At 39.8% G+C, this 24,038-nt stretch overlaps 1 protein-coding gene across 1 annotated transcript in view; it reads left to right on the top strand.

Annotated features, from left to right (window-relative positions):
- cdkl5 (cyclin dependent kinase like 5) overlaps positions 1–23,921 on the top strand; it is a 29,921-nt gene extending 6,000 nt beyond the window's left edge. The window contains 19 exon segments of the mRNA XM_029462383.1: positions 6,404–6,449; positions 6,534–6,670; positions 7,113–7,233; positions 7,447–7,506; positions 8,369–8,459; positions 10,336–10,438; positions 10,977–11,063; positions 11,757–11,837; positions 11,936–12,111; positions 12,823–13,856; positions 14,635–14,975; positions 16,168–16,269; positions 16,584–16,689; positions 17,391–17,526; positions 17,889–17,994; positions 18,652–18,813; positions 21,668–21,871; positions 21,874–21,930; positions 22,831–23,921. Of these exon segments, the coding sequence (XP_029318243.1) occupies positions 6,404–6,449; positions 6,534–6,670; positions 7,113–7,233; positions 7,447–7,506; positions 8,369–8,459; positions 10,336–10,438; positions 10,977–11,063; positions 11,757–11,837; positions 11,936–12,111; positions 12,823–13,856; positions 14,635–14,975; positions 16,168–16,269; positions 16,584–16,689; positions 17,391–17,526; positions 17,889–17,994; positions 18,652–18,813; positions 21,668–21,871; positions 21,874–21,930; positions 22,831–23,235 (3,555 nt within the window). The 3' untranslated portion in view covers positions 23,236–23,921.
- Positions 23,922–24,038: the final 117 nt, after the last annotated feature.

Below are 24,038 nucleotides of genomic sequence, written 5' to 3'. Positions count from 1 at the left end.
ATACTATTCTCATCTGATCAGGACTGTAGCACCTTTTTCTTATACCAGACATCATCTTTAGTTAGTTCTAAGAAATTCAAACTGAAAAGATGTGTTTATGATGGTTTGGTGTTGTTTGGGAAACCCTGTTTTATAGAAATGATGCTTATAATTAGTTTCACCAATTATATTTTGAGGGGAAACATGCTGCCTGCATGTTGCTCCCCGGCTTGATGTTGTTCTAGAGCACAGCATGTGAGTTGTAGTGAGTTGGTTTGGGTGTATGGTGGATGATTTTAAGGGTTTCTAGTTTCAAAATCCGTATTTAGGAAACCTTGTAGTTTCGGTTAAATCGTTATAAAGTAAACTTGTATTGTTTCATTAGTAACTTTTGACTTTTTCCATATTAAACCAAGATTTAAATGATTTCCTAACCTTACCCAAGTGCTTATGATGAGCCTAAATCTAAAACGTAATTGATTTTGTCATGCTTTTGTTGCTACCAAGGGTGTAGGCTTCATTTCAGAAGTGAAATTAATGAAGGAAAAAAAAGTGATGAAAAAAAGAAAAGAAATTACAATAAATGAAATATGTAGTTTGCTGAAACATTCAATATCAACATTTTGTGACTTGGCAGACGCGTTAATTAACAAAATTTCCAAATGATGTCGATTAACAAGATGTTGTTTCTTGCCAAATCTCTTATTCTGTTGAAAATTAGTGCACATGTAATTTCTCTAAAACAAGGTCGCTTTGGGCTTTGGGATTTCATACAGGGTTAAAACATCACTTTCAATGATTTATCACTCTGTATTAAGACATTTTACATATTAAAAGAGCTTTGGCACAGCATTGAGTCTTATCCTACAGATATACCCACACTATATATATATATATATATATATATATATATATATATATATATATAGTGTAAATGTACTGTATATATAAATATATACTGTATATACACATTTCTTTCTTTTATTTTCTTGACCTACCTAAAATAGATTTCTCACTTGTGGAAATACTTTCACTCTTCTAAACTGAGCCACAGTGAGCTACATTTATCAAAAACGTTGCGTAGTGAAGATTCATCTGTGTGGATAAAGCAACATGTTCTCTTTTGACTACATATTTTACAGTCTAATTTTGTATCATTCCTTCTGTCAGCACATTTATGAACATGATTTATTAGTGAAAAACACCTCTCTCCACACGTAGAGCGAGAGAGGACTATTGTGGGAGGAGTGACAGACGCAGCAGTCAACGAGAGAGAAGAAAGACATTTAATGCTGCTGCTACTCTAATGTGTTTCTCAGAGAGCCTTTAAAATAAGAAAGAGTAAATGGTATTTTTATTATTGTTTCCTGCATGCACTCAAATATGTGTACAATTCAAAGACGTGATTGGAAGAAAACAAATCTGGGTTGTTAGTGCTTACATTGCGTGACAGCTGAAGGGGAAACTAAACTAAAATGGGTTAATTCATTATGGAGTACTGTGAGTGCTTAGTGTTTGCCCTGTGGTCCCTACACGCCATTTGTGCATGTTTCTTTCACCCGTTCACTTGACCAAGTTTTCTCAACGCTACGCTTCATGAAATTTTCAAATGAGCCATAAATTATATACATTGAGGGATACTCTAGATTTGCAAACGCTGGCATTCTGGAGACATGAACAAGGTGGTTAGCAGAACATGACGTTTAGAGAGGAAGTTGATAAAAGATAAACTGTAAACAAAACAATCCACATTATCGAACATGTTAAAATGGAGACCGACTACATGCGGAAATTTGTTGTGACATTTCTCTCATCTCATCTACCAAAGATGTCTGCCTGTTAAGTGTTTGTGCTCTGATTAAGGTCTTTGTTAAAAGCTGCATTTGTGAGACAAATGTTCTCTATATCAACACTAGTTTAGAAAGGAACACATATAAAAATGATTTGAATGACAATAGCAAACATTGGTTGTTTTAATAAGAGAGAGACAGAAGCTTCTAGTTATTATGACTTCTGTTCTGTGTCATAAAAGCGCCAGGAGATGTGTCATATTGTTGAACTACTGCGTGAAAAATGAAAGAGCATGGGAGAAAGAACCAGCAAGTAGGACTCAATCATTAAAGAAATGACAAATTGTGTATTATGTGGCTGAACAACAATATGTGTTCATGCATGCATAGCACAGATAAACCAAAGCCAATAACATGAATTCATAATTCTTTCCGTCTCAATCTTCTTTGTTCTTTTCCATTTTATTGGACCGCAAATTAGGTTCCCAGCTGTATCATAAAGATTTCGATACCAGCTGTCAAAGTGCGGTAATGGTAAATTCTTTCTGTTGCACTAACTTACTAAGAAGTGGCATGTGACATGTTTCCCACTTATATAACAGTTGTAGGGGATTCATTTTCACATGTCGAGCCAGAGACTCACACCATGGCAATAAAAGCTTTTTAGCCTTGCTGTGAGAGAGCAGTTTATTTTTACTTTTCTCAGCTGGAAGCAGGGCAAAAGAGAAAAAGGGTGGCAGAGGGAGAGAGAATGCGAGTGTGTGTGTGTGTGTGTGTGTGTATGTGTGTGTGTGTGTGTGAGATGGAGAGGAGCAGATTCAGAGGGAGGTATTGAATATGGAGACTATGCTGACAGTAAATGGGTCACCCTGTTCGGAGTCGACAGCAGACTATGGTTGAGGGAGGTACCGGGCTATAACCCAAGCAGGTGACTCAGAAGAGCCTCTAACTGTACTACCAAGAAATGAAATGCATTATAGATGCGTGCCCATGTATAAATTATGTATACTTCACAGTACAGTATGTGTTTGGTGGAACATTTAATTAGCTGAGCGAATGTGTGCTCGCGTTTGTGCAATGTTCTGCCACTTTATGGAAGTGTTGTATTAGCGTATGTGGGTGTGTGTATGTGGAGGCTTATGTGTTATCTTGAATTTGTGTGTTGGGAGTGACAAAAGCTCAACCTACACGCTAGCCGGTTATTCCTGGTGCTTATATATTATCTGCTGTATTGTAGTGCTTAAGCGATGTTAATTAATTACCGGTGTTTGGGCCAGGAACTTCATCAGTGACTCTTTGATGATAATTGTTTAAGCAGTTTGCTTGAATTTTTAAAGTTTAAAACAATACTTGTGTGTTTTTTGACTGTTGGAAAAACAATGTAAGAATATCAACTTGGGCTCTAGTTACTTTTGATTGCCTTATGTCATTTCTTGTTTACTAAAGTTTACTTCATATATATATATTTGCAGTTTATATTTTTCATTATTTTCCGTCCAAATAGATGTCCTGCATTTCATCAACGCAGCAATATATATAATATATTATATATGTATTAATATATACATACACATACATAAAGAAAAAAAAGATAACCATAAAGACCTGCACAGGAAAAACAAAGTAAGTAAATACTTAAATAGATAAGGACCAATTTGTCAGACATAAAGTTAAATAAAAGAGCCAAAAGAAAACAGATGTTGAAGGACACTCAACAGAAGGAGGTTTGAGGGTGAGACTGCATGAGTAAAATACAGGACCTTGCATAAAAAAAGTCCAATTTTAAAGCGCCAGAAAAGTAGAAAAGTGCTTTAAGTGCAATTATAAAAAATAGTCCTATTGGCTCCCCAATGGGGCCCATTAATAAATGACACTTATTTTGCACTTAGAATAATAATGATGACCTTTATCTAAAAGACATGTATTGATATGAAAGATAAGTGCAACAACATCATCACTTTATTTTATATTTTCTTGTGCCATGGCCGATGTGAAAGCTTTGCTCTTTTGTGTAATGTGACAATCAGCGGCTGCTCGTGTCATCAGCAGAAAATTAGCAAGCCTAAGGTTATTTTTAGGTGTGCTGACTTAACAATGGCTCAAAAGGTAAATCAGTGGAGGTCGCCACACATGAGCACAAGCTTCATCAGCACTTTGCAGGGTGCTGCCACAGAGCTTAAAAATTGTCACATGGGCTGTACCCATTTATTATTTTATTTGACCTGGTAAACATAGTAAATCTCCAAGTTTGCTATTCAGATGTACTTCCCTTCACTGGAGACTGTAACTTTACTCTCAGGATTCAGTGTAAATTAGAACTGTCACTCCAATTTCATTTCAGTCGTCACTCGTGTGAAAATCTCTAAAGAGACAACTTTGAATTTGAAAAAAAGCTTGTTCAGTTAAACAATTGGCTTGTGTGAGCAGGAGCGCTGGCAGTGACATGTAGCTCCTCACCACGTGGCCTCTTCTCGACACTGAGGCCGCCTCTGTTGTCTGACCCTCTGTAAACAAAAGGACAATAGAGGAACATGAGAGCAGCAGAGGACAGAGGGAGACCGGCCTGACCTTGTAATTCCCTCTGGACCGCTGTCTTCACCCACACCAGCCTCAGAGTCCAACATTAACATTTTATACACAGGTTGCCCTTTTAATAAATGAATGTGGGCAAATATATTCCCATTTTCCAGAATTTAGACATAAACTGTAACTTGCTGGAAAACAATAAAACATACTATTTTAGAAGTATGTTTGTACATGACCTCCGACAGCCTTAGTTCAAACTTGACACATGGAGTTACAGTGAGAAATAGTAGCTAGTGGCGGTAACTTCAACACAGACCAAGGCAATAAAATAATAACTAACTGCGTCCTTTATGTCTTATATTGTTTTTAGTGACAAAGTCTCCCAATGCTGTAAAAATATTCCAAACTGTTTTAATGCAAATACAATTAAAATAAGTTGTCATAATTCCAGTGAAGCAAACTGTTGTATTTCTTCTTATTTCAAGCTACATAAATTCCTTTCTGGCTATTTTAAACTAATTGGTTTAGTTAAAAAAGAAATGTGTATATGTTCTTAGTGCAACAACAGATTATCTTCACATATGCATGAAACACCATCAAATAAGCAATTTGTTTGCATAATGAATACATTTACTTACATAAGAAAAGAGCGGCAGCGATCAGAAACACAGAGGCTCTTAGTATTAGAAGCATGTATAACACTGCTGCTGTTGTCAGCAAAATGTGCCCGACACTAGATGTATTGGGAAAAGCTCATGTCTGAAGTGTATGTATGCAAAGCTTCACTCAAAATGAAAAGAGACTCACCTGTGAATAACTGCCTAACTTGCATCTGTGTGTGACCTTTATTTAACATGAAGCATTTTCCATTCCTTCAGTCTCCCTCCTCATTTACCAAGTTCAATGTAAAGCCTCACAAACTTTTGCACTGTTCAAAAAAAGGCCCATAAACACAGTAATCTCACCTTGAACCAGATATTTCTTCCTCACTAGTTTCTTGGCAAAACTCATCAAAGTCCAGGGCTCTGACCAGATTGCTTGTTACTGTTTGTAATGAAGGAAGATGTTGAACGTGCTTCACTGGAGCATAAAGGAGATTATCATCAGAGTCAATTTCACACGCCTAGAGACGCACCTGGCATCGAAATGTTAGTCCTTTCAGTGTACTTTAGACTAAATCTCAAGTTACACGGCATTAAAATGTGGATTCACATCAGTTACAAACATGTAGAGCTCAATCCCCTCAGTTGCTTTAGTTCTGAGAATATTTTCCTTTTTGCTGAAGGGTTAAACACAGTCCAGTGGGGTAATCATATAATTATATAGGCCTTCAAAACCTGTTTTAATATGTTCCGTAATAAAGAGCTCATATTAAAGCTTGATTTTTCTTTATATATTCCACTGAAAAAAGGTTGGTGAAAGCATGATTTATATGTGGTTGTGTTCAGACTCCAGCATGGATGTAGCCAGTAGAAGCAACCTGATATATAAAGACGTGCAATCATCCGAGTTCCTGTTTGTAAAAACATATCTGATGTTTTTTGAAGACCAAAATTGATCATATTGACCTGTGGAAAGCTGTAACAAAACCTACCTTTTTATTGTTTTCCAGTAAAACTGTACAATATACTTGATGTTTAAAGCGGCAGCACAGCCTTTGAAACAACGCTAGTGTAAACCTCTGAATCTGCAACCACATCAGCTTGTAAAATTCAGCAAGGTCAATCAAGCAACCTGCAAGAGGCTGAAGGAAACCTACCATGCATATTAACTATGCCAAGGATGTGCTTTTTTTTTTGTGTGCGAACGCCCTGTGGTAAAATAATTCAAATGAGAGCACACAGCAAGGCTCTTCTCTTGCCACTGCCTGCAACTTGGGCACACTTTTTATTTTTTCATGTTAAGAGTGGACAGGAAATGAATTTAAATATCTTCACCGTTTCTCTTATTTGTCTTTTTCACCTTTCGTTCTACAAATACTTTCTATTTCTGACGTTTCATGCATCTTTGTATCCGTCTCTATATTTTAGAAAGTCGCTGAGGCCTTTGTTAAACTCAAGGTTTTTTTCTTTCGTCTTAACGCAACTCCCATCCTGATGTCTTCACAGGAAACCAATGAGCTGGTGGCCATCAAGAAGTTCAAAGACAGCGAAGGTGAGTGAAGGAGCGAGGTAGGGAGAAAAGGAGGGAGAGAAAAAAAAGAAACAATTTAAGTCGGACTCTTTCATTTCCGCACAGAAAATGAGGAGGTCAAGGAGACGACGCTTCGGGAGCTGAAGATGCTTCGGACACTGAAGCAGGATAACATCGTGGAGCTGAAGGAGGCTTTTCGCAGGAGGGGGAAACTCTACCTTGTCTTTGAATATGTGGAGAGGGTCAGCGCAACACTATCATTATTATGTCATGCCATCCACACATTGATTCTTGCATATCTCCACTCTGCTGTATCTAGGCTCCAAGTTACTGGATGTTGAGACTGCTCAGTTAAGCATAAAAAAAGGATCACCATGGCAACATATGAACTATGCTGTTGGTGAATAATGGTATTCCCCACTGTGTTGCCAGGGTATCCAGCCAAGAGTTTATTTCATGACAGGATTTTATGTTCTTACTCTACTCCAGTCATTTTAGCATGGTGTTCCCTCTCGCTCCCCTGGTCAGGGTTTAAAAAAGAAACGCAAGACCAGGGAGACGAATCCCCACTTTAAGTATTTATAGGATAAAGTTCAGCAACATTCATATTTCAAAGCACATTTTCACCAAGCCGAAGCGTTAAACCTGCAGTCACACATCTTAGCTCCTTCTTGTGGTTTTCAGAACATGCTGGAGCTATTAGAGGAACTGCCAAACGGTGCACCGCCTGATAAAGTCCGCAGCTACATCTACCAGCTCATCAAAGCCATCAACTGGTGTCACACAAATGAGATAGTACACAGAGGTGAGGAGTTTATCTTTATTGCTAGATGTATATCTCTACATCAATGTCACTAAGCCTGGCACAAAATACCACAAAATACCCTTTTTGTCATTTAAACCCAGCGTTGTTGTCATGTATTTCAAATATGCTTCATAACAGTGAATTGGCATATGTTAAGATTGAATTTCGATCATTGAAACATGTTTCTAACTTTTGTCTGCGTCTCTTTTCAAGATATCAAGCCGGAGAACCTCCTCATCAGCTCGGAGGATGTTCTCAAACTCTGTGACTTTGGTGAGTCTTTGGTCTTCTCCTCACTGCAGCCATATTGTCACGTTGAGTTGTTGAGATTGACATGTGCACTGCCCTAAAACCCTGCAGTCTCCAGCACGTTTGCCTTGTCAAATAAAAGGTAATCGCTTGTAAAATAAAGGCCTTTGTTCAACGCAGTGAATCAGCTTGTAACAGTGATTTATTAGACATTCGGCTGTATGCGCTGACTCTTCGTATTGCTGTCAAAGAATCTGTGATTTCTGAAGTAATATCTGAGATTTCAGCTTTGCCAGTTTGGTTTCTTGAGCTCAGTTCTCTGTGAAAAATCCCACTATTACTTTGTCACCTTGTAAATGGTCAATTCTACCACTGGGAAGCAGCTAACTAACCAAAGTTATATTTCAGGAAAGTCTGGTTAATGTTAGCTGTTTCCCCCGTAAAATACTCATTTGATTTGATATAACATCGCTTTTAAATTTCACAGTTTCCCAGCCGTGTATCTCTTTGCTTATTTGCAAAATCACAGTCAGTTTGCTTTGCATACTTTTTTCTAATGCAAGCCTACTGAGTCAGCTGGGGTGAGATTTGTTTGTTATTCACTGTTGGAGCTGGCATTCTGTTTATTGTGACTTTTTGTGCTTAAAATGGACTTTTGTACACCATTTATCTAAAGCACCACGGTCTCAGCCCGCCTGCAGTGACATAACTAATTAGAGTCTGGTCACATGGGATGTTGGCCATGTTGTTACTGTAGCTTCCAAGAGTGCTGAGTGTACTTTACTCTTACTAATTATTCATTTATATTTATCACAGAGTACTCGATGTCTAAAACACAATGTCAGTATCTATGTGATTTATTCATTTCCATATTTCTCTGGCTCAGGTTTTGCTCGTAACCTGTCTGAAGGAACAGATGCCAATTACACTGAGTATGTGGCGACAAGGTGGTACCGCTCGCCTGAGCTGCTGCTGGGGTGAGTGAGTGTGTGTGTGTGTGTGTGTGTGTGTGTGTGTGTGTGTGTGTGTGTGTGTGCGTGTGTGTGTGCGTGTGCGTGCGTGTGCGTGGATGTGTGCGTGCGTGTGCGTGGGTGTGTGTGGAAAGGAGACTACTTGAGATTCAAGGAAAAAGAGAAAGGGACCTCTTTCTTTACTGGAAAATCATTCATTCTCAGCATTTATTTAGCTTTATCTTCTGTATCACACAGGGACATTTTGATCCATCACTTTCTCCCCCGATATCATTTCCAATAACTAAATTCAGGATACAGAGTACAGATCCAAAATCAGTGCTCTCATACTCCCAAAATCAAAATCTGTCAAACTCACTGCATAGAAGTCATTAGGATGTTTTTTTTAATGTAAGGTAACATGAGACCAAGGATTTCAGTGGCAGTAAAAACACAACGGCATGCCATTACTGATTTAAAGTAAGTGATAGAGAAAACACTGGATTTGATAATAATACCAAAGAATCTGTAAATAAAGTGTGCCAGTCATAACAAACTGAGACCAAAGATCCTAAATGTGTCTTTTAGTGCAGTCCTAAGTGCAGTACGAGATAGTGTTGTTTGACACACAACAATATGCTACCATGGTAACATTCGCAGTTCTGGGTTCAACAAACCTCCAGGGGTCCATGAGAGAATTACAGGAAGTCCCCAGAGAAATGATCGGCAGCAGAAGTTACTCCACTAAGAACATGCAAGGAAACGACTACTCTGCTCTTGGCTGTCATTGTTAATACGTCACCTTGCCTTCAGGACAGCTCTACGGATATGTGTCCAGTCACAGCTAACATATTGCCACTGTCTGGTGAAATTATGTGTCTCCAAATCATCACCTTTTAAAAAAGATAGACTTGTGTTCAGGCTTCATTTTCAGATTATCCAGTGTGTTTTTATTTAGTTTCTTTATTTTAAGAAGTATTATGAATCTTCTCAAGCTGTAGAGGAACACTTAATCATTTACTTTATCTGAAAATACAAAATTACCAAAGTATTAACAAGTATTTAATTATGAAAATATAGAGTTTCAGCTCGAATAGAATTAAACAGGACACTTTATTTTATTTTATTGATCTCTAAAATGGATCTACTGTATTTGGAAGGTTTTTTATATTAAAAGGTTTACAAAGTCTGTGGGAAGTTAAGTCAATGTTAAACAAGCGCAAATTGGCAGTAGCTGCGACAACTATGTGCATCCACGCGTTCATGCATTCACACACACACATAACTTCACAAACACTTGACCATTACGGCAAATTTCAGCCACGAGGACAAAGAATATAGCCGGCAAATGATGGGGAAATGTTTTGTGGATCGATCGACCGACAGCACTAGCTGTAGAGCTGCTTATTATTCAGTTGTATTTACTTCCAGAGGCAGTGATTCACCTGCTTCAACATTATGACACAAGCCATCGTGCACACACCGTAGGGTACGGTGTCCCACATTTCTGTTCTTCGCAGTTGTTTTTGCTGCTTTTTGCTGCATTGAATGTCCATTCTAGCTTAGAGACAGCTGAATGTCATGTAGCCTCACTGCTGTAGCCTGATTTAGTAAATGCCCTGGAACATTTATTGAGACAGCGTTTGAATGCCGCCCACTCAAATACTCTCTCCCTCCAACACCACCGCTCCTCTGCGTCTCTGCTGCCAGATCTCTCGCCATTTCTCACCAGGCTCCTCAGCTGCGTTCCCTCAGAAATGACCATCTTCTTTATGACCACCAGAAACACAGCATCCATCCTTTTGTCTTACTGCACCACCACCATGAATAACATTATCCTCATCACCATCATTCTCATAATCATCTCTAAATATTATTTTGTCTCTCTCTCTTTTCATCTCAGGGCTCCCTATGGAAAGGCAGTGGACATGTGGTCGGTGGGGTGCATCCTCGGGGAGCTGAGTGACGGACAGCCACTGTTTCCAGGGGAAAGTGAGATCGATCAGGTAGGTGATGAAAGAGTGATGGCAAGTATTTGCAGATCTTAGCTTCTCCACTGTGAGGAGTTTCAGCTTATCTCATATGGAGTTTTTTAACTGTTGTTCTGACAAAATAAATGGACTCTTTGTACCCGACAAAGAGCTAATTTGGGCTTGAAATATTATTTTTTGTAATGTAATGAAATTTAGATAAAAATATAGTTGACAAAGAATTCACCTCAAGGTCTATTCAGTAGCTTTTTGATCGTGTCACATGATCTTCATCATCAGGTATACAGTTTGACCAGTTTCCATGGAAATGCACTGTTTTTTTGAGCACTTTATGGACTTCCTGTCCAACATGGCCTAAATGTTGAGATTGAAAATTCATTGTTGACCTTGAAAACAGCCGTTCTCACCTTTAAATGTGTGCACTAAATAGATTTTGAGGTGAGATGATGCTCAATATTCATATAATTAAATGTTTTACTTTTAAAAGAGATAGAGTCTTGTTGGTGAACAAATTAAGTTAACTATGATTCTGCTTCATTTTATGTATCTCCAGCTCTTCACCATTCAGAAGGTTTTGGGGTCACTTCCTGCAGAACAGATGAAACTCTTCTACAACAACCCTCGCTTTCATGGAATCAGAGTAGGAAATGTTTCTCTTTTATCCTTTCTACAGTATTCTTCTTACCCCTCCTCCACCGCATCCCAGTGTTTACCTCCTTGCCTCCTCTCTCCAGCTCTCTCTCTCTCTCTCTCTCTCTCTCTCTCTCTCTCTCTCTCTCTCTCTCTCTCTCTCTCTCTCTCTCTCTCTCTCTCTCTCTCCCTCTCTTGTGGCAGTATTCCCAGCACCATGACTGAGTGGATTGCTATGACTCATGAGATAGGTGGTTGGTGTTCAGTTTAGCAGCAAGAGAAAATGTCCCAGAAGGCCGAACAAGTGTGTGTGTGTGTGTGTGTGTGTGTGTGTGTGTGTGTATGTGTGTGTGTGTGTGTGTGTGTGTGTGGGTGTGTGGGTGTGGGTGTGTGTGTGTGTGTGTTTGGGTCAAAGGTATAGGTATACGTGTGTGTGTGTGTGATTTTGTAGTTGGTTTAGAGTGACCTAATGATTGATTTATGTGTGATTTGAACGGAGAGCTAGTTTGTTACTGCCAGGAACATCTACTGTATGTTGGACATACTCTGTACTGTAATTTTCAATTCGCAAAAAAGTTCAGTTTGACACCAATTTGATCTTGTGTTTGTGTATGTCTGTGTGTGTTTTTGTTGTGTGTGTGTGTGTGTGTGTGTGTGTGTGTGTGTGTGTGTGTGTGTGTGTGTGTGTGTATGTGTGTGCCAGTTTCCCTCAGTTACTCATCCTCAGACTTTGGAGAGACGGTACCAAGGCATCTTGAGTGGTTTGATGTTGGATCTGATGAAGGTAAAAGTACTCAAACTCTAAATCTACATCATGAAAACCTTTGTTAACCTTTGTTAATCATTTATATTTGTATCACTAAACACATCTTTTCCCATCAGAACCTGTTGCTGCTAAACCCGACTGAGCGTTATCTGACGGAGCAGAGTTTAAACCATCCAGCCTTCCAGCCTCTGAGGCAGGCAGAGAGAGAGAGGACTCTTCCTGCGTCTCCCAACCCACCGCGCTCCTCCAAGAGGAAAACACACCATCATGGAGAGAACACAGTTCCCACAAGGTCAGACTCCTTTATTTGTACTTTCTGTCACAGCTTCTACATGCAGTCATCATGTCACCCGACCCAAACTGGGATCCTAGTTCACCAATAGCATCCATATAGAGCTGTAGCTCTGAAAGTATTAACTCAAAAGCAAGTGAAAGTCACAGTGAGTGAAGAAAGATGTCCTTTGGAGCTTGCTCCCTTTAAAAATATAGTTTTGTACTAAAATTAAAATGAATACAACCTTTCAAGTCCCATATTTACTCTTCACCCTGTACAGAGGCATCATCATCAGCATCATCAGCATCATCATCTTGATGCTGTGTATACGAGAAACACACACTTTACAAGAAGACTTTTTATAAAAAACAATTTGACTTCTAGGTTATACTTGATGCAGTTCTCAGCTTTTGTTCTGACTTTTCTTTTCTGTTGTAAGCCCTTTCTTTTCATTATTAAAGTGAATAAATTGTAGCAATTTACTATAATGGCTGCAATCATTACTTTTTGAAACACGCATTGTTTCCTGAGAGAAGATGTCCCCTCCAAAGATTTATTACAATTTAAGAGAGTATTTTATGTTCAAAAGACTGAGCAGTTCAAGCTGTTGTAGGATTGTTGGAGTTAGAGCTGAGGGAATGATCTTTAATGCAGGTTTGTACAACACTTACAAAGATTAGGACTTTAGGATGAAGCCTAGTATAATGCAAGTGATGTCTGTCCCTCCAGGAGTCACACTAAGAGCACGAGCCGCCGCTCCAAAGAATGTTCCAGCCTCCCTCGCCATGGCGACCTCCATCACCTCGGCAACAAGAGTTTCCTCAATGGTAACAAACCAGCCCCGTCCAGTTTAAGTCCTACGCTGCACCCCAAGGCCCAGTACATGTCCCAGACCCTCAATCGTTCTGTCTCATCCAACAAAGACCTGGCTAACAACAACCTGCCACACCTCCTTAGTCCCAAAGAAGCCAAAGGCAAGACAGAGTTTGATTTCAGCATGGGACCCTCCCAAAAGCTGCCGGACCACGGGGCGAAGTACGGCCACAGCAAACCCAGCTCCACTCGCTCTCAGCAGCAGCAGCAACTGCAGCAGCAGCAGCAACTGCAGCAGCAGCAGCAACTGCAGCAGCAGCAACAACAGCAGCAGCAGCAGCAACTGCAGCAGCAGCAACAACAGCAGCAGCAGCAGCAGCAACAGCTGCAGCTGCAGCAGCAGCAACAGCAACTGCAACAGCAGCAGCAGCAACTGCAGCAGCAGCAGCAACTGCAGCAGCAGCAGCAGCAACTGCAGCAGCAGCAGCAGACCGGCCGGCACACCTTCCTGGAAGGCAAGAACAACACACTGCAGTCTGGAGCAGAGAAGCAACATGGCCGACACGCCCACAGTATGGCAGACTCTTCTCACGGCTCCATGTCCTCCTCTTCGAAGAGTTCAGCGTCTTATCTCAGCCTATCCAAGAGCCACAGTGCGCTAAGTGATGCCAAATCTGTAGGGAACCTCAGCGACGGTCGACTCCACCCAGATGACCCAAACTCCAACACGACAGTAGGGGTGGGACCCGGGGCCCGCTTCTTCCCTGCCAGCTGTCTAGACCTGAATGCCCCTTCAGTTCCCCAGGGGCCTCCTGGCAGCCCTTCTGCTCGGCACAGTGATCGATCCGGGCACAGCCCCGCCTCTCGTAGCAGCGGCAATGTCCGCATGGAGAGCAGCACACTGGACTCCTCATCCAGACACAAATCCAGACATAAACCTTTAGCACCAGGTAGGTCTAAGAGTAACATTTGGATGCTTAAGTTTCAACGTCATTGTCCACCGAATTAAGAATGAAATGGGCCTTTGGCTTCAGGCTTCAATCAGCCTTTTTTTCCAATAATATTCAAGGTCTTTAAAATTATTTATATCCAGTGCATCAAACACTAGATCTCAGTACCCATCATCACCCAACAAAAACAGAAAAATGACAAAAGACACAAAGCGAGACAGCGGTTAAAATGATCAACATCACCTTTTACATTCACAGTCTGTACAGAAAACACTAAGATGCTGAAAGTCTAAGTTCTATCATAGCAAATGTTCTCCAGCTATACTAAGTTTAATAAATAACAGGGGGACAAATGCATGTGTTTTGGCTGGGAACCATAACAAAATGTCAGAGTTTTCTATACATTAAAGAATGTCAACAAGCATCTTGAGGATACAACTAGTTCTTAAACTACCTGCACATTTCTTTGTCATAAATAGAAAAATAACAGTGAAAAATGGCGTCAGCGTTATGAGCATTTCCCAATATATTATCTGTTTGTGTAATTGTAACTTTATTATAGTGGCTGACGTGGAACACATGACAACTTTGACATGTAGTGCTGCCATTATTACCTGGTTAATGCCTGGTTCTTTTCAGTTTTATGTTTCTATAAATGAAATACTTTTTTATAGTTTGTAGATTGAACGACTGATCAAACAAAGTAATAGTTTAATCATTAATGAAAAAAATCATCACTCAAAGCTCTAATGACTTTGATCTTCTCGCTCTTCTCCAGAGGAGGCCGGTGCTCCGGAGCTCTTAGACCCGGGAGGAGCAGGGATACCCTCCACTCACACTCTGCCTTCCCCACATGAGTCTTATCATTACGGCCTGGGCTACACCTCGCCCTTCTCTTCTCAGCAACGGCCTCAACGCCACTCTATGTACGTGAGGAGGGAGCGGCACCGACCACACGGGAACGAGGGTGGGTTGGCGGTCTTGCCATCGCCGGGGCAGGCCATACCGACACGTGCCAGTAGCCTGCAGCTCCTCTCCCCCCAACTGCAGCACCGGACCACCCTCACCGGACACTCAGTGAGCTCTTCGAGAGAGGACTGCACTGATGACATGACGAGGGTTAGTGGCAGACAGTCCTGAGAGCCTGGTGGTAGTTAAAAGAAGCATTCACCCTGAAACACCGACACTAACACTTTAAAAAGAGACCATTAGGGTATTTTTATTTTTCCCATGAAAAAGGGAATATGTAATATATGTCTTCTACCACAAATACTGGGACAAAAAAATGTTTGTTTAAAAGAAATGATCAGCTTAATTGAAGAAGATGATTCATATACACAAAGATCTGTTTTGCCTTTTGTTTTGCGAGTGATTAATGAGCTCGAGATCATTGACTAAAGTGCAACATTATTTATCCTTAAGAAAACACATGATGTCTGACACTGAAAACTCTCAGGTTACATCTTCAACAATTTAATGCCATCAAGAGTTTGTCTAAGAATGATTATGATGTTTTTCAGAATACACATTTTTAAACTATATATATATAATAATAAAAATAGATGCATTGAAATTAACCAGAATTATCTGTTATTGTAAAACAGAGTTTTTAACAACTAAACATCTAAATGTATACGAGATAAATTAAATGTTTTTAGATTATGTAAATAAAGAAAATAGGAGTTGATAGCTCAGATTGTAAAATAAAGCACTTTTTCTGACCTCAGTATTTCTTAAATCCTGACTCATATCATTATTTCTCTTCTGGCATGTTCATGCTAGCTCAGGAGCCCCACATCTAGATAAGAAAACTGTATAAATACAACTGATCAACTGATAAATTGCAAATCATAAGTAAGCACAAGGCAAGAGGAAATAAATATACCAATGACAGTGTGGGCAGCAGGAGGCACCAATTATTATGTATTTTCACTATAACCAGACAATTTAACTCAAATACTCCACAACATTACAGTAGCCCCAAGAGACCACAATGCAATGCATCCACAAGATGTTGAGTTTTTTTAGGAAGGATTGGAAAACCTATAGGCCTACTATATCACTGAAGCTGGTTGTAAATGAATGAAGCAGGAGGAAAAATGGGTGCATACAAAGCAAAAAATAGCACATTTCCTGACATACATGAGTGTCTAGGGGTGAATCTTTTCTTTAACACATGTTTTGAAATTGTGTGTATTTCACGAGTTGATGCGTGTGTACAGGGACTGTCACTGTCTCACATTATCATTGCCACTGCTTCATGCTGCTTTTCCAGTCTGCTTTGACCTGCACCTGTCCGTCTTCTCAACAGAGTGAGCAGTCCCCTAAAGACATGAGCCACCCTTGTGCACCCATCAAAGACTCTACGCGGGACAACACTGCTGCTTTTCATACACAGCGCTCTAAAAACGAGGTCCGACCCCCTTACTCCTCTCTTAACTCAGCTCTTCTTTCCGCTGGTTTCCATAGCTTTGTTTCTGTTTCAACTCAGGTCAACAGCTTCACTGCACGTTGTCGCTGGTATAAATGTAACCTCGCTGAAAAGCTTTAAGATTGTCCCGATTGTCTTGTGATGTGAACCAGCGAAGAATGTGATAGCTAACGATAAGAAATTAAGTGAGCTTAAATTAAATGATCAATCACAAATATGAAGATACTGAGGAAAATTATTTGGTCCTGTGTCCATGTGTACGTTTGTGTGTCCGCCTGATGTGTGTGTTTTATTAGGTCGGCATGTATCACGACCCTCATGTTGAGGAGGGAGGTTCCTCCAAGGAGAACCGGATGATCTTCACTGAGTCCATGCCTCGGAGAGTAGGCAGCTTCTACCGAGGTAACGAACAGGAATGACCAAGTGACAAACTGTGTGTAGTTGTGTGGAAAAGGAAATTATTTAGGCAAGGCATGTTAACACGACCTTTTAACAATAAGGTGATTCAAAATGCTTTACATAATTAGACAATTAGATGAGATTTAAGAGAAATACAAGGCAACATAAAAATATATATATAAATAGGATAAAAAAAGGATTAAAAGAAATATGGTGCAGAGAAATTGCTTCTATATGCCTATTGACCCTGGGGATACTAAGCAGACGCGTATAAACTATTCAGTGTTTTATAAATCAAGGCAGAAATAAAATAATAATAAACCAAGGTGGAAAAAAAGGAAGGTTTTAAAGGAAAAACCCATTTAAACACACTTTAAAGTTTTAAAACAAGTGTTAACACTTGCATCACTCCGCTTAGGTTTTTATTTAGCTGTGTATCCTTCTATAAAGATGACTTCAAACAAAAGTGTTGGGTTTCTAACAGATGAATAGTAAATGTCAGGTTTTTAAATCAAGGAACAAGTATTTCTTCCTACACTTGCTAACAATTACACATGAAAAAATATAACCAATAGATTATAATTGTAATAATTAAAAGAGGTAAAGATATCAACTTGGGCTTCAATAGACAAGACAGATTTACCAACCAGCACTCCTCCAGAGACATACACTTTTAATAATTGTCTCTCCTTGTGTCTCCTCAGTTCCTTCCCCCAGACCAGACAACTCCTCCTCTTTCCATGACGGTATCGGTCAGGGTCGAGGGCCGGTTGTACCCGTTATACCCGGAGACCCTGTTGTCATGGTCAACCACTCCAAGCGGCAGACTGCTTTTGACTGGTGAGAAATTTGTTTTTTTAACTGGCATGGCATATTTCTCAACTGTGACTTCAGGACACATACGTTTGTGTCAAGGACACAGACGTTTGAAGTGTCCACATTTATAGTTTATACTGTCAGGAACTGAGCTTGTACAAAACAACGTGCTTTGACCTCAAAAGTAGACATTTTGTGATGAAATGATGAAGAAACATTTGTGCTTCTCAAACTACCTCACATATTTTACTCACTGTATGTGATCACCGCAAAGACGCAGCAGCGCTTTAAGACACACCGGAGAATAAGTCACCATCTATTCCTGAGCTTGTAATTACAAACATGAGTCACACAGTATGATCAATATTTCCACATTTGCCACGTAGGACCGCCGCAGAAGCAATGGTCATGAATCCTCCAGAGCCCGCCAAAGAGAAGGAAAAACAAGGCTTCTTCAGAGCCATGAAAAAGAAAAAGAAGAAGACACAAATAGTAAGATCACATTTTATACAACACATTTAGCAATATTTCCTTTGGTTTCCCTTGTTTATAAAGTTTATGTAGTGTAGTAAGTGCTGATCAATAGGCTTTTTTAGACCGGTGCATTTGAAGATGATCATTCGTCCACATAGATGTTTTAGCCTGCCGCCATTTTTCGTCTCTCCAGTGGAGCAATCACATGTTTAATGTACGTCATGATTGATTCGTTAGCTCTGTTTTTTTCCACTGCACTTGGTTGCATTTTCTTTTTATAGATACGACAACTTTTCTATCTCAGTGTAAAAAACGTATTCTTATTTTCAGTATTTCCGCTCAGTTTATTATTACTCATTTCTTGCCCTGTTGGACTTCATTGTAGTGATGTCGCCTGTGTCATTATAACAGATATAAATGATGGCCAAAATTACAAAAATAGGACACAAAATAAATTGAATGATGCTTTAATGCTGGTCTGAATTTCCACCCTCTGTTTTTCTTCCCTGTTTATCTTAACAACCAAATATTCAAGCTATTATTGATTCTTCTCTCTGTGTCTGTTGTTGAGTGGTATTTCTTTAGATGGTTGAGGATCAGGTGCTGCAGTTGTTTTTCTGTTTGCTGTCAGAGATTTGTGTTGAGAGTTGTGGCTGTGCGTCTTCTGCTCCACAGACGGACATGGAGGACGGGAGGAACCCCAGCATCAAGAAAAGCCTTTTCCCCCTCTTTAGCTCTAAGAATAGCTTAAAGCACAACTCAGCTGTCAAAGTCCTCCCTGTAGTCGCCTCGCCTATGGTACAACACCAGCCTACCGTGCCCTACCCTGCCTCACCAGTAATCTAACCTCAACACTACGGCTGCATGTTACCTCACACCGCACTCACCAGAATGACCTGCTTTGAAATCCTCTCAAGTGCTTCATTATTGAGTGACTGAGAAATATTCCAAATTGAAAGGATTTCAAATACATTTTGAGTCTAATACTGCACGGCGTCTGTGCATTCATTATGTCGTTGCTATAATGTATGTCAAATGCAGTCACCTTGTATTCACATTGCATTGTGAGACACGTGTGCCGTTTGTGAGGCTAACACTTCTGCACGTCGAGACTCATCCTTTTCAAATCAAACGTCATTGTATGATATGAGGGCCGTGAACATAGCTCATTATCCAAACTCATTCTGTCCACATTTACGGACTCTGCTCTGTGCTGTAGGAAGGAATAGTTTCACATTTTGGGAAATGTTCTTTCTCGCTTTCTTGCCGAGAGTTAGATGAGAAGATCGATTCCACTCTCATATCTGTCCATTAAACATGAAGCTACAGACAGCAGCCGGTTAGCTTAGCACAAAGACCGGAAATGGGGATACAGCTAGCAAAGGTAATAAAATCTACTTAGCAGCAATTCTAAAGAGCTTCTTCTCATCTAAGTAATTGATAATTGAATAATCTTTCAAGTCAATTATCAAGTAAAAATATACATATCAAGCCAAATATTGTATTATATATATATATATATATATATATATATATATATATATATATATATATATATATATATATATATATATAATATAATAAGATATGATATGATAATTTGCTGTTACTCGTTTTATACTATTGTTAATTTAATCTCTTTTTGTTTTGGAACTGTCAGACAAAACAAGACATCATGAAGAACTCATATTGACTTCTGGAAAATGAATGATTAATCGTTCAATCCATTAATATTTTTTTTTATTTACAATTAATTAATAAGTTAAATAATCTTCAGTTGCAGCCCAACTGTATATTGATGTTTGTGAAAACACATTCCTTTGGAGAACCTTCTTCTGTCTAAAGCAGGGGTTCTCAACGGGGGCGGTTCAGAGAACGTCGGGGGCGCTACCGCTGGAAGGAATATTTTAAAAAGGGGGGCGTTCACGTGTCTTTGGGGGGCGTTTGTGTGTACGGCCCGCGAGGTAATTCATAAACACACACAAAAATTCTACTCCAAAAAAATGAATCCAAATCTAGTCAGCAATAGAATAAAACAGGCGACTGTGTGTTGTTCCTGGCCAAGGTCAGGGTCCTTGAACACAACACAAGCGGAACGTGTCATCACGTGGCCACGTCATGTCAAAAAACGTCAATATTAAACTGTCATTGACATCAGCGAACGCAGCATGGTGAGTGTAACAAAGAGAAAGGTGGATGCGGAATGTTCCAGGAGAAATGGGCGAACGATTATTTCTTTGTGGAAGTAAAATGGCAGTGTTTGTGCGGACGCGCTTGCGGTCATGAAAAAGGCTCTCGAGCATCATTACAGCATGAAAATGCCAAACTGGACGAGCTGAAAAGACGAGTGCGTTTGGATAAAGTTGACGTTGTGTGCTTTTACACTTATTTTTATTTTGCTGAGCGATAAAGTGCTGCTTGAAAAAAACAAACAAGCGCTGCCCCCATCAGCCGCCCCAGCTCGAAAGCATTAATGTTATTCCAAATATACACCATGAATAAAACTAAATTAATGTTAAAACACTGACGCTCTGGTCGGGACTTGGACCAGCAGCAGCCGAGCTGCACTCTGGCTGCTCGTAGTAACAGAGCTAACATCAGCAGAGCTAACATCTGCATCACTGCTGCTGATTCAGGCTGTTTCTGAACGTTGGGATCGACGTCGCTCCATTTATAATAATGTGTTGGATTTTTTACTTTTTTGCACTTTGTAGTTCTCTCCTCACCTTTCCTCCGCTCTGTCTCTGACTGGAGGTGTTCGCGAAACAGAACAGAGGAGAGAATGTGAATGCGCAAAGCAACGCAGTAGACACGGAAACATGCATAAATAACATAAGCATTTAGTTTATTTAATAAAAGAGCACCTGTTCAATGTGAAAAGTGACTTGTGATTTGGCGCTATATATTTATATTTATATATATATATATATATATATTTAAAAAACTGAGTCTCAGACTTGTTCCTTTGTTGGCTGCTCGTTTTCCGCTGAAACACGTAAGAGTGCAACTTGTTTCGCATTTCTGAGGCTGCTGTGTTTAACACCAATTACAGTTTGAATGTCTGACCCGTTTCTGATTGGCTGCAGTCTGTGACACCGATTAAAGTTTGAATCTCAAACTTCTTACCGTTGCATTTGTTTAACACTCCTGAATAAAATGGCTTTGTTTGCTCCCTGGGAACATGGCGTATTCGGGCAATTGAAGGTAAAAACAACAACAACAAAAAAAAATATATCAATAATATATTTAATTTATATTTACATAATATAGCAATCTAATGATAAGAAAAATATTTAAATACTAAATTAATATAATCAATATGTAATATAGATAATAAATACTAAGAATAATAATCAGAATAAAACAAACAGAATAATAATCAACATTACAATTCAGGGGAGACAATTAGCATACATTTTATTTGATGGGGGGCGGTAAGGGACCTGGATAATGGATAGGGGGGCGCTGGCCCAAAAAAGGTTGAGAACCACTGGTGTAAAGTCATCCCCATCACCACCTCCTTGTGTTTAGTCTGTTGCTGCCTGAGGGGTGCATGAGGAACCTCACCGGATGTGTTGTGTGATGAAGATGAATGTGGTAGCATCACAATAGAGAGAACAACATTTACATGAAGTAAATATTTTGGATAATTAATAATAATGTCTCTGTATTTTTGTTTCTGAAACGTCAGGTTCCTGGTAACGGACAAGAACACCTGTCGCTGCAGAGAAGCTCTAAGTCGTCCTCTCACCACGGCAGTCGACGGAAAAACCGCGAGAGATCCAGAGACCGGGAGCGGGAACAGAGCCGAGACCGAGACCGGGACAGAGAGAGAGAGAGAGAACGGGAGAGAGAAAGAGAGAGAGAAAGGGAGAGAGAGAGAGAAAGAGGGAGGGAGAGAGAGAGAGAGTGAATGACTGGCCACCAGACAAACCAGTAGACTCACACTCTCAGGTATGTCGCCTGCATACTGGAGACTTTAGTTTGAAGATCGTCACCAAAATGACCTATACATAATACCATGTTGTTTTCTAACCAGAACAGCTCCTTAGTATCAGTCATAAATAAATAATTATATGTAAATCATGTTATTTAAGTCACATAATTATGTGCATATAATATCCTATGAAATGTGAAATACTTTGTATTTGTATTCAGAAATACAGGCGTCACCACCGGGAAGTGTGGCAAAGAAGGTGTTGAGCCTGATCTCATTGAGTTATTTTAATGGAAATATTTTACATTAAAAAAACATATATATATATATATAGCATACATTTCAATGCCAGCGTCCGTGAATGTGTACAATTGTAGAGAGACAGTTGTGTGCACAGAAAACTTACCAGGTTTTCATCATTATTATTATTTTTATTTTTCCTTTTCTCTTTCCCTTTCTTCCCTCGTCCAAACCCCTCCCCCCACTTCCCCTACTATTGTAAAGCGGCTTTGAGGTCTCGTAAAGCGGCTTTGAGGTCTCGAAAAGCGCTATATAAATTCAATTTATTATTATTATTATTGTTATCAGCCTGTTAAAAAAGAGCAAAATCAAAAAAGGATAGAATAAATAAGTAACAAAGAAGGTGTGGGATGGGAAAGCCAATCAAGGCCAAGTCCATTACAGGTCCTTATACCAAACTAGAATTGGCTTTGGTCGTGTTCATTATGTACACAATTACTGCAACAATTATTCCTCCATTTAACTTTTGAGATTTCAGCAGGAAAGAACACAGACAGGGTAGCAAAGTATTGATTATTAAAAGAGGGACAAACACTTTGTTTTGTTTGGTTTGATGTTTGTGTGGGACCTTTTCCTTTAAGATCATTCATCAACTGTATCTCTTTCGCTCCTCACAGAGTCAACCACTCAAGTCACTCCGCAGGCTCCTTCACCTCTCCCCTTCTTCCTCAAATCAAGGACAGCCTCCTCCCCCTCCTCCAGACCTTCGCTTCCAAGCCCCCATCCCCAACCCCCCTCAGCCCTCCTCCAAAGCAGGCTACCCTGAAGGTCGAGGGCACGGCGAGAGCAGGGGGCACTCCGGGGTGAGCAGCACCGCCCAGGCTAAGAGCCGCAAGGCCAGCTACCCCCTCCCCGGACAGATCGAGTCCAGCTGGCACGTGTCTGCTTTACAGCGGGCGGAGGGCGCTCAGTTCACCCCCGAACAGCTGGGCATCAAACCGGGGCAGAACGGACCCACCTTTACCCGAGCCTCCCGCACCAGGATGCCAAACCTCAACGACCTGAAGGAAACTGCGCTGTAAACACCCCCACCTCCAGTATGGCTCTACCCCTAGAAGCGCCTGCCAGATGCAGACATCATGATACTGTAGTAAAAGTTTACATGAAAGCCTATTTCACTGGATCGAGTCCTCATTCAGAAACGTAGTTACTTGTTGATGCTCATATCTCTGAAATCTACAAAGACCAGACGTTGAAACACAAACACCAGTAACAGTGTTGTTTAGGGAATCAAAGACAGGAAAGGGCTCACTCCCTCTTGGGATGCCAGTACTGTATCAGTTGTATGTTATTCTCTCTCTACTTAACAAAGTGGGAGCATCAGAATAAGCTGATCTTTCCTGTCAAGAAGACACTGCCCACGTGGCCTCTTTGCTGCCATCTTCTGCTCACAGGATTCTACAGCAAAGCAACACATCAGACAGCCGCTGTCACACCGGTGGCCAATAAAGTCAAATGTTTTTCAAGCTCTGATATTTGATAAGAACAAAAAAAAAAAGATTTATATCAACATTATTTATTAAATATTTATTTGTTTTCAATTCAAGGATATAAGCTATAAATGACACAGTATGTAGGCTATATGGGAATATTATAAGGTAATATAGAATTAAATGTGTACTTGCAAAAGCTTTAGTTTCAACACAAAGAAAATCATAGATATTTATGTGTTGATAATACAATATGTCAAAATAAATATTTAATAATGGTGAATGTCCTTTTTTGTTCAATTTGATATGTTATTAACAGATTTTCACATTATATCATGTTATTTTTTATCCTTTTTTCTGTTTCTATCATCAAAATGTAAAGAAATATTGATGAC

Source organism: Cottoperca gobio, chromosome 3 (assembly GCF_900634415.1).
Source record: "Cottoperca gobio chromosome 3, fCotGob3.1, whole genome shotgun sequence".
Classification (NCBI taxonomy): Eukaryota; Metazoa; Chordata; class Actinopteri; order Perciformes; family Bovichtidae; genus Cottoperca; species Cottoperca gobio.
Note: the sequence above shows the minus strand (reverse complement) of the source record. Positions and strands in the feature narration are given on the sequence as shown.